Here is a 10,850-nt window from a genome sequence, read left to right on the forward strand (position 1 = left end):
AATAACTAAGGGATCTGAACCAAAGAACTTCAAGATGCGCTATCCTGGTGCCCTTCACAAAGCAAGGTGGATGAGTAAGCTCCTTTATTCTCTAAAGATTGTGCTTCTGTCTGGACAGATCAAAGAACATTTTCAAAAAGCTGAAATTGTTACTAGCAACCAAATAAGAAAATTGGAACGATTTGTTGTGTTCACAGTTTCAGTATATGTGCAGTGGTGGCTTGTTTGTCCTGTACCAGCTAGTGCACCAGTTAATGACTTGATTTTAGTGGAAAAGCTGGTAAAATTTGCTGAGCATGACTCAACTCTAGTTGAAAGTGCTTGTATGGCATTCAGTCGGCACACTTGGTACTTAGATGAGGAGTTGATTCCATTGGCTCTGTTCTCATCTATGGTAGCAGTAGAAACTAAAGAGGAAATGAGGATATCCATTCTTTTCTTTGAAAAGACTTCTGTCACAAAGAGAGTTGGACTTAACTTTGGGGGATATGGCAAGCCCTATCTTCCTCCTACAATAGAATGTGGAACTTCTTTAGTTGACCTAATTGGGCCGGATTCATTCAGATTTTTTAGCATTTTTGGTATGCCCTATAAATTCTTCTATGCTTCAGCACATGATTGGATTAATAGGGAAGACTATCAAAACATGAAGCTGATTGTCGACAAACTTCAGGTGGTAAATGAGGCAGAAGAGCGTGGTGAAAAGGTGTGCCATGACTTTCTAGATGTAACTAGGGATAAAAAGCACTTTCAAGATGTTCTACAAGTAGTAGAATCTGATAGACAACGGATTCCTAATCAGCGAAAGCGATTTCGTACACAAAATCAGAAATCATGGTTTCTAGTCCAGGAAAACGAGTAGTTTCATTTAGACAATTATACCTTATTACACCATGTAAAAAAAACTTTTTCATATCATCTTGTACTTTGCATAGCTGTATTTAATATAAGAAAGCCGTTTTTATTTTCTAAGCTCCACCATGGTATTAGAGTATAGGAAAAATAGTGATTTTTAGGCTAAATTCTATATTTTAAATTTGACGGTGCTCATTAAATTGTGGATTAATCTTAAAAAAAACATTACATATCTTATTTTTATGACTAAATACAATACCAAAATTATGAACGGCCTCATACGACAAAGTTGGGGCAACTGTCACACCCTAATGTATGTATGTATGTATGTATGTATGTATGTATGTATGTATGTATGTATGTATGTATGTATGTATGTATGTATGTATGTATGTATGTATGTATGTATGTATGTATGTATGTATGTATGTATGTATGTATGTATGTATGTATGTATGTATGTATGTATGTATGTATGTATGTATGTATGTATGTATGTATGTATGTATGTATGTATGTATGTATGTATGTATGTATGTATGTATGTATGTATGTATGTATGTATGTATGTATGTATGTATGTATGTATGTATGTATGTATGTATGTATGTATGTATGTATGTATGTATGTATGTATGTATGTATGTATGTATGTATGTATGTATGTATGTATGTATGTATGTATGTATGTATGTATGTATGTATGTATGTATGTATGTGTGTATGTATGCATGTATGTATATATGTATGTAATCAAATCATTATTGAACTTACTTCTCCTATATAACTTCATTTAACATTATACATAAGAAGGTTCAATAATATTTCATCTTGTTAAATTTATTAGATAAACATGAATACTTGTTCTACTGGTATTGGTCTAAAGTTAGATTGTCATAAAAATACATACTGCAGTCAGTCTGAAATTTCAGAAATATTAAATCAAGATACATACTTGCTGACCTTAAGAACTGGAATAAAAAGTATTTATCTGCATCCACTTTGCACTCACCACAGGCTACAATTTATTAATTGCTATTCAACATACCATAAATCATGCTGTGACCCTTTCTCAATTCATTCAAAGATTGTTAAAGGAAACCTAACAACTGTCACTCTAGAGCATAATCAACTGGATTCTAATTTAATTCCTGGGAAAAAAATATGTTTTGGTTGTGTAAGAAAACTTAAGAGTGTTGAAGAAGTTGACAAGAGACATGACCCAGATTAAATGTCACGTGATAACTCTTTCATACAAATTGATGCTATAAATCCTTGTCTTGTTAATTTTGGTGTGTCTCCTATTAAAAGATCATCCAGCATGAGTATGCTACAAATAGACAATAAAATAAAAAAGAAAGTTAAGTTGCTAAATGAATCATTGAATGCATCTGAACAAGATGAGCTACAAATTAGTATGCTCAAAAGTTCCTCTTTAGATTTCATTGTAGAACAGCTTAAACAAAAGTTTCATAATGAGATCAATATTTCACAAAAAATAAAATTGCTCACTTTAGTTCCAGTCCATTGGACTATTCAGGAAACAATAAATGAATTTAAAACAACACAATATATGGTGAAGCAAGCTAGAGCTCTCCGGGATGTTAAAGGAACCCTTGGTGAGAGATCAACAGACATAAGAAATCCTAAAAAATTGACTACTAAAGTTGTAAATCAAATTGTCAACTTTTATGAGGATGATAGTAACAGCATGAGGATGATAGTAACAGCAGGTTATTGCCAGGAGCAAAGGATTACATTACCATAAAGACAGTTGATGGTAGACAGCACATTCAGAAGCGACTCATATTATGCAATCTTTACCAGAAATGGTTAGAAGAGCCAAAATCCAATGGTATAGTAAAGGTGGGACTGACATCATATGCTCTTTTAAGGCCACAATATTGTATTGTTGCAGGAAAATCTGGTACGCACACAGTCTGTGTTTGTATTTACCATCAAAGTCCAAATCTCATGATTAAATTTTTAAAAAATGAATTAAAATCAAAAGATCTGTTGACCTTAGCTGTATGTTCAATAGAAAATAAACCATTTATGTTTCATGAGTGTGAGAAGCATCCTGGAAAAGAGAGAATTGAAAAAAAGTTAAATGAACTGTCAGGGCATTCAGCAAATGAAATAACTTATAAGCAATGGGTTGAAAACTGATAGATGCTTCTTCCCAGCAAGCACAATGACGTCGGTACAACGTCGTTTTGACGTCGCGAGGTTGGTCGTTTTGACGTCGCTGTAAAGTCGTAAAGTGTAACAATTTTACGACGTCGTATCCAGGGTGAAAAATAGACGTCGATGCGACGTCGCAAAAAGGATCTACAGGATATCGGTTATTGGTCGGAAAACCGACAAAATATGCCTCTTGTTTTTACATACAATTTTTTTTATTTTCTATTAAAAAATCTATTATTTATTTAAACAACTTCTTTAAAGAATTGAACATATGTTGTAACATGTGTAACATGTTCAAAAACTGAACTATTTTAAAGCGCCAAAATATTACCAATTACAGTTTCTTTTACCAATTACACTTTTATTTACATAAAAGAATGGCCACGATAAAGTCTTAAATAAAAATATAATGCAGCTGCTTGGATTTCTTTTTCAAAATTCAAATTTATACATCTTTTTTTTTTTCTGGAGCGTATTTTAACACGTTTTTCACTGAATCCAAAACTTCGATTTCAGTTGTCGCGTGATTTGACAACACACTCGCTAAACAAAATGAAATATGTTAAAACACTTTAAAGTTATTTTTACTCATTTTATAGAATACCAATCTTAAATATAAATATATCAATATAAACTCACCGACAACCACACTACATTTCTTTGTCTCTTTAAATGATAACTTTTTTTGCTCGTGTCTATTTGTTCCAAGCATATTAAAACATGACATTACAGAGTAGGACATTAACCTAAATTAAAAGAAATTATCAGAACTGTTAATAAAAAACTCGCATAAAATAAGAAACTTAAATAAAATAATTATTTTTGCGTAATTGAGTAAATTGTTACTTAATTTGTTGAAATCTTAAAAAAAATCATTTAAAACAGGTTTAACAAACAATTAATTTTTAACTTTTTAAGGCCTTGAATTCAACCTGCTAAATTCCAATTTTTATAGGCAACTTTTTGAATTCAAGTTTGAACTTTAGGCTATCAAGTTCGAATTTTTATAGTCAACCTTGCAACCTGTTCAAATGTAATTTGAAAAACATTTAATTTGATTTTTAATCCATATTATTGTCTATCAGTTAGTTAATCCATTAATATAGAATACGACGCCATATAGGCCTGGAAAACATATCAATGTATATTGTTGTGTACCTTTTCATGACATTTCTCACATTTTCCCGTACTGTCTTGCCACCGACCATTTTTAACTGACCAACCTAAAATATATATATTTGCTTATACATATTTGAATAACATTTAAACATAAACTAACATTAATAACTTCGAAGCTAGAGGAGTTCTAATTGTTAACTTTATACATAATTTAATATCAAACGGACATGTTGGTAGCACTTTTTACAAAGACTACATTAAAGATTTCACACAAAAAAAATTTTATTGTAGTAAATAGGGTATTTATGAAAAAGAATTCTCAAAAACAATTCACCATAAATGAAAAAAAGTCTTTTTTTGATAAAGACTCCTCTAGTTCTTTGAATTTATCCATGTTATCAATTTTTTCCACATCTTTTGTACAATCATTATTTATTTGGTGAACTTGATTCTCCAATAGGTCAACGATACAAGTTAAAAGAGATATTGTCTTTTTTTGAAATCCTAAAATTACATATATTAAAAAATCCAAATATTAAATTTTGTTTCACTTATTAACAGTATATAAATTACATAATATTTACATTTAAGAAAATGTCAGTTTAAAACCAAAAGTAATAGTATAGAGCAAAAGTTTATTTTCAAAATTGAATCTATGAGACAATTTTCGTCATAAAAAAATTGTGTATTCCTTCATATACCATTTTTTTAAATTAAGTAAACTTAATAAAAGTACTTAGGTAATTATATTGGCAAAACTGACATTAAACAGTTAACCAAATCTCTCTGTGTTTTCTAGATGAATTCGATAGATAATTTTAATCAATAAAACTTGAAAAAAACTTTTTTAACTTACGTGCTTCATCCATTGGGAAATTACTATTCATACATCGAACCAGTTTCTTTGCTTTAGATTTTGACTTTGAAAACACTGATTGGGAATGATTATTCTGTGATTTTGAGTATGATCTAGAACTATGCACAGGTGAAGGGGAGCGAGATTTTGATCTTGGCTTGCGAATAGGCGAAAGTGAACATGAACTTGATCCAGATATTAGGACTGGTGAAAGTGAGAGCGAACATGGCCTGCTTTTGGAGACAGGTGATCGAGAATATAATCTTAACTTATGGCTAGGTGATAGTGACGCAGAACTTATTGGTGATAAATAATCAGAAGAACTACTTTTACAAGATGCTGATTGTGAATACAATTCTTGTTTTAAAATAGATTTACTTGACAAAGAGATTATCGCTGACATAATATTTTCAGTAGGTTTTTTAGGCAATTCCACTTCTATAATAATATCAATAAATTTGTTAACAAAGAAAAAACAATATTTTTAATACTGCAATTAACATTAGGTTGCAAAAAACATTTAAATAAAAATCCAAAATCCTAAATCAAAATGTTTGTCTTACTGTTAAAATCAATATCCCTTTTTTCATTCACTGCACTCTCTCTTTCACTTGATGAGGACATAAAATTGTTTCCAGACACATATTCACACAAATCTTTTTCACCTAAAAGTTTTAAATAAGTAGAAGAAAAATTATTAATAAAAGAGTTAGAACAAATCCGGAAAAACAAAATGATTACCTCGTAATTTTATTTTTAAAATTTCAAATTTCTTCCAAAGAACCTCATTGGGAATTGCCTTTGTATGTTTTTCATCTTTTCGAGAAGGAGGCCAATACAACCATTTCTCATCTGAGGAAATCCAATGAAATGGAACAACTGTTTCTGTCTCCCTAGTTTTTCCAATTTTGTCTTTGCTTGAAGTTACAACTAATGCCCATAAATCTTTCATTGACATCTTTGAATTTTTTATACTTATTTATAATAATATTATAATATTATATTATAATAGTTTTTGTTTAAAAAACTGTTTAAACGACTAATTATTAAAAATATATATTAATTTCTTCTAATAACAATTAATTGTTTTTAGAAAGATTTTGGCTATAGAACAATTTTAGCTATAGAACATGTTAACAGTAACATATTTTACTATAAATAATTTAACAAATAATAATTTTTATTAACATACTTTATTATGAATATTTAAATAAATGAAACAATTTTTTTTGTTTATATTTATAAATATTTAAATAACAATATTAAAATCTTACAACAATACAGACAATTACCAAATAGGTAAACTTTTAAAAATTCAATTTTTTTGATGTTTAACATTGTAAAATATATATTAAGTATATTGTTATTTGATTTAATACTTCACAAAGGTACAAAAAACTTTTCAACGTTTATTATTTAGTTAAAGAGTGGGTTGTAAACAAATTTTATATGTCATGACACAAACATGATAAGACAAACCCTTCTTTATAAGCTAGACATACTGCTTTTCTTTGAAAATGTTTTTTACTTAGACAAACATGTTTCAAGTGAGTTTTTATATCTCTAACAAAAACAATGTTAAAGATTTTAGAGTCACATGGATCTGTAAATACGCTTTTGTAAACACAATTTTTTAAAACAACACAGTTAAATTGATTGTTGTCTAATTTTCCAATAATCTGGGCAAATTCGCCTGTGTATAGGAGAAACCAAGAGTCTTTAAATTTTGGAGAAAAAATAACTCTATGTGATTTAGCATACTGATTACAACTTATTTCAAGATTTTCAAGCTCTGAAAATCTTTTTAAAACTTGAGATAATGGACTTTGAGGTTTGCGAATGAACTTTTTAATTACTTGCAAATAGTTTTCAAATTGGAAAGAAGAGATTTCATCTAAGGAACAGTTAAAAAAGCTAACATCTTCATGTAAATGAGTTAAGCTGTGTACATTATACACAGAAAAAGTAGGACCATAAAATTCTTCTGATTTAACTACAAAGTAATTCAATAAATCTTTTGCATATTGAAGATGATTATTTCGGACAATCGCATTAGAATCTAGAAAAATTCTCATTGCTAGAGTTAAAGAAAGAAAATGCTGATAACGTTCAGGAGTAAAAGCATCTTTTAAAACTAAAAAGCCAGTATATAACAAAAATTGCCTAAACTCAGTGGCTTTCCACCTCTTTACTTCATGTAAACTTCTTGATTGACGAGCAAACTCAGATGGAAATTTACCACTAAACTTTAACAAGTTTTCTGAAATATTCAACAATTGAGCAGAACCCAATCTATATGGGAAAGGTCCTTTGGTTAGAAAAATAAGAATTCGCTTAACAACACCAAGACATACTAAATGCATATAATCCAAGACAAAACCATCAACACAATTAACATTAAAATCTATTAATATGCTATGGCTTATTTGATGTGTATTGGCATAGAAATACTGTTTGAATAACTTGTTAGTACGAGGCACACAATTTGTAGTATTTAAAATCATTCTAAACGACTTGTACTTACCTTTAATTTCACATCTTTCACAACTAAAATAACCTGTATGACCTTTAACACATTTTAGATATTGCCTAGCAGGAGCATCACAAATAAATGCACGGATTTCAACCAACAAATTTACTCCATCTTTATTATAACCACATACTTTTAAATTCGCAAACTCAATTAAAAAATCATATAATGGTTGGTTTTTGGCTACCATAGAAAATTCGCAAACTCAATTAAAAAATCATTTAAATTGGTTGGTTTTTGGCTACCATAGAAAATTGCAACAATAAATGGTGTAAACTTACTAAACTGGCAAAGTATAGGCCAAAATTGAGAGTTTGAAGATTTATGCAATGGCACACCATCAATGTTTACAAGTAAAGATATGATGTTGTTCTCAACTGGTAATAAAGGATTCTCTCTGAAAGTTTGACTAATACCATTACTTAACCCTAAATAGATATACTCCCCACCACATTTTTTTTCTGTCAAAACACAGCGTTGAGTCTTTAACAAAGTACAAGAAGATTTAGGCAAAGCTGCATGTCCATTGCATCTTAAAAGAGAAAGCAGCTCAGTACTTGCTGTGTGAGTAATTCTATTTTTAATCAACCATTTTTTTAAATTTAAAATAAAATATATTTCATTAGGGTCAACCGCACTATTTCTCTCATCTATTTTTATTTCATTTTCGTCGCTTCTTGAAGAAGAACAAAATTCACTGAAAGAATCGATCTGACTAGAAGAATCAAGTTCGCTAGAAGAGTAGTATTGATTGGAAGAATCAAGTCGGCCGGAAGAATCAAGTTCATTGTATAAATCAAAACGAACAGAAGAATCAAGCTGGCTCAAAGACTCTAGTTGATTTAAATGATTACTGCAATTCAAAGAACCAAGCTGAGTGAATGAATCTTCTGTGTGGCATGGTTTTTGTTTGCTCGTATCATTTTTTTCCACTTCAAACGTTTTTTCAAAAAAATCTTCATCTTTGTCACTCTCGTATAGAAATTGTCTTAACAAATTATCCTTTCTTCTCCATTTTTTCATATACTCTTTTCTACTCATTTTCTTAATTTCTTTTTAAAATTAGCTTCTATTAAAGTTTCGGACCTGACGCAACAGTTAAGCAAAAAAAAAAAAAATCTGATAATTTTTTTTTTTTATTAGACGACGTTAAACTGACTTCGCTACGACGTCTGAATAAGATTCTTTAAAAGACGTCGTGGATACGACGTCCTAGCGACGTCCTTACAAGGTCGTCCGACGTTATAACTTGAAAATAACCTATTTACAACGTCGTTGCGACGTTGTGTGTTTGCTGGGTTAGAAACTATAGTTAAAAGTCCTGATTAGTTTCTAGATGAGTTAACAGACAAGTTATATAACCTCACAAAACATCATTATGTTAGCAAATCCCAAACATGCTTTTCAAAGCACCTCAAAGAAAACATGAAGCCAAATGAATGTATTATGCAAATGGATTTTGCTGAATATTTTTCATTTATTACACAAGATGAAGTTCAGTCATCTGATTTTTCCAAAAATCAAGCAACTCTCCATCCATTTGTCATATATGTGCAATCTTTAAATGGAAACCAATCACCAGAAAGCAAATGTTGTTGTGTTATATCTGACAATCTAATTCACAATACTGAGGCAGTTTTCAGTTATGTTTCCAAAATCATACCAATTCTGAAAGAGGAATATCCACAAGTTCAGAAGATCAATTATTTCACTGATGGTGCAACCAGCTAGTTAAAATTTTATATCACAAGATTTTGTAAAAAATTTTGGTCACAATTACCTTTTCTAAACAAACTATTTTCAGCCCTTGAAATGATGTTTTTGAAATTGGATACAAAATTGATTATCATTAACTGAATAGGTTTTTTTTCTTATTGCATTTTTGGTTTAATTTGAAAAACCTGTGCTTTCATGAAAAAGACTATGGACTAAAAGAAGATTGGCATTTTTTTGGGACTGCACATGGAAAAAGTGCATGTGATGGAATTGGTAGTACATTGAAAAGAGTTATTCATAACCTATCCCTTCAAAGACCAATTGGTAATCAAATTTTGACACAGAAAAAGTTAAAAATATCAGGTATATATCATGCTATTGTCAAAGTGTATGTACATTTAGGTTATGATATTTTTTCAAATAATTGATGTCTAGTATCCTATATCAAAATAGGCTTTTACCCAAAAATAATGAAAGTAACATATGAATGTTTAGTTATAAAAAGTCAAATAGTATAGAAAAGGATTCCTTAAAACAAGACCTTACTAAATACATATCTGGAAAAAGAATTATGATTTATGTTAACTTTTTTTCAGATTCCAGATTTCAGAAACCAAAACAACTGGTATTACACATCAAGTGCTTGCTAAACGATTTGAGAATGTTCCTGCTATCAAAGGAACTCGCTCATATCATTATTTCCCACCTCAATCATGCTGTTTAAAAGCTTATGTAACATCAATGAGCAGTACATTTGACTTTTCACATGCTGGAAGATACTTGCGTTAATACACAAAAATCAATGAATACTGATATCAATATTAATGGTTGGGTGTTAGTGAATTATTTTAGTGAATTCTTTGCTGGAAAGATAACTGATCTTAAACGTGACACAGTTTGTGTTAGCTGTTTACAAAAAGCGGGCAATTATTTCAAGTATCCAACAACCACAGATATGCATTGGTGTCCAGTTAGTGACATTATTGCCACATTACATGAGCCTGAGCTCAAAAACACTAGAGGATTTTACTCTTGTCTTGTTAAAAAAAAGATGAAATGAATTATCATATATATTTGTTTTCAACTACATTATTATGTATTGCCATGATTAAGGGAGTATACAAGGATTTTGAAAAAAAGATAACTATGCTTTTCACATAAATAAAAATGCTGGGCTAGAAATGGTTTTTATAGTAATTATATAAAATTTTGTAAAACAAATTACAGATAGTGGGTTACATCCCTCGCATGGGCCAGGAGGCAGGTTGGAGGGGCACTGGTTTCCAATAACGCTATTCAGCCCTGATAATTGAAAAATAGGGTTATTAAAAAATGCTCCCATTTTTGTTGTGAGCATGACAAGTTTGTGATGTTTACATTTTTATGTTAGATCTGATGGCCTTATTTGCTGTTAATATCAGATCAATACAAAGTGTTAGAAAAATTTACGAGCCATCCGCAAATGGCTGAAAATGGGACTTTTTAGTAAAGTGGACTATATACTTTTAGATAAAACTGATTTCTAAAATGTAACAAGCTGCTTATTTTTTGCCAATTTGTTGCAGACAACTGTAGCTAATCAAAAAA

The 10,850-nt window shown here is 30.1% G+C and overlaps 1 protein-coding gene and 2 pseudogenes across 3 annotated transcripts; 1 reads left to right on the plus strand and 2 right to left on the minus strand.

The window, feature by feature from the left end:
- The first annotated feature begins 2,149 nt into the window (after positions 1-2,149).
- LOC145193808 (uncharacterized) lies at positions 2,150-10,323 on the plus strand (annotated as a pseudogene).
- Positions 3,456-6,060, minus strand: LOC149877897 (uncharacterized). 2 transcript variants are annotated; one of them, XM_090073704.1, is made up of 7 exons: positions 5,759-6,060; positions 5,581-5,682; positions 5,018-5,455; positions 4,496-4,665; positions 4,201-4,256; positions 3,682-3,788; positions 3,456-3,585 (listed from the first exon to the last, which is right to left on the minus strand). In XM_090073704.1, exons 1-7 carry the CDS (start codon positions 5,973-5,975, stop codon positions 3,488-3,490), a joined length of 1,188 nt encoding a protein of 395 aa, XP_089929830.1. In that variant the 5' UTR covers positions 5,976-6,060; the 3' UTR covers positions 3,456-3,487. The 2 variants fall into 2 exon arrangements, with proteins under 2 accessions (XP_089929830.1, XP_089929829.1); XM_090073703.1 differs by having other exon boundaries at positions 4,201-4,265; positions 5,759-6,057.
- LOC149877898 (uncharacterized) lies at positions 6,365-8,669 on the minus strand (annotated as a pseudogene). Its single transcript, XR_016447864.1, has one exon. The product of XR_016447864.1 is annotated as an uncharacterized LOC149877898 (transcript).
- Positions 10,324-10,850: the final 527 nt, after the last annotated feature.

This window comes from Hydra viridissima, unplaced genomic scaffold, assembly GCF_058129835.1.
Source record: "Hydra viridissima isolate aposymbiotic clone 2 unplaced genomic scaffold, HvirCarnegie_v1 scaffold_16, whole genome shotgun sequence".
NCBI classification, from domain to species: domain Eukaryota; kingdom Metazoa; phylum Cnidaria; class Hydrozoa; order Anthoathecata; family Hydridae; genus Hydra; species Hydra viridissima.

Bases quoted from the DNA above. Each gene is read 5' to 3' on its own strand.
- LOC149877897 (XM_090073703.1), bottom strand. From the start codon at position 5,975: ATGTCAATGAAAGATTTATGGGCATTAGTTGTAACTTCAAGCAAAGAC. The intron at 5,456-5,580 runs GTAAGACAAACA...ATATTATTATAG, and splicing joins AAGGGATATTGATTTTAACA to AAGTGGAATTGCCTAAAAAA. The intron at 3,586-3,681 runs GTGAGTTTATAT...CATTTTGTTTAG, and splicing joins GAAATGTAGTGTGGTTGTCG to CGAGTGTGTTGTCAAATCAC.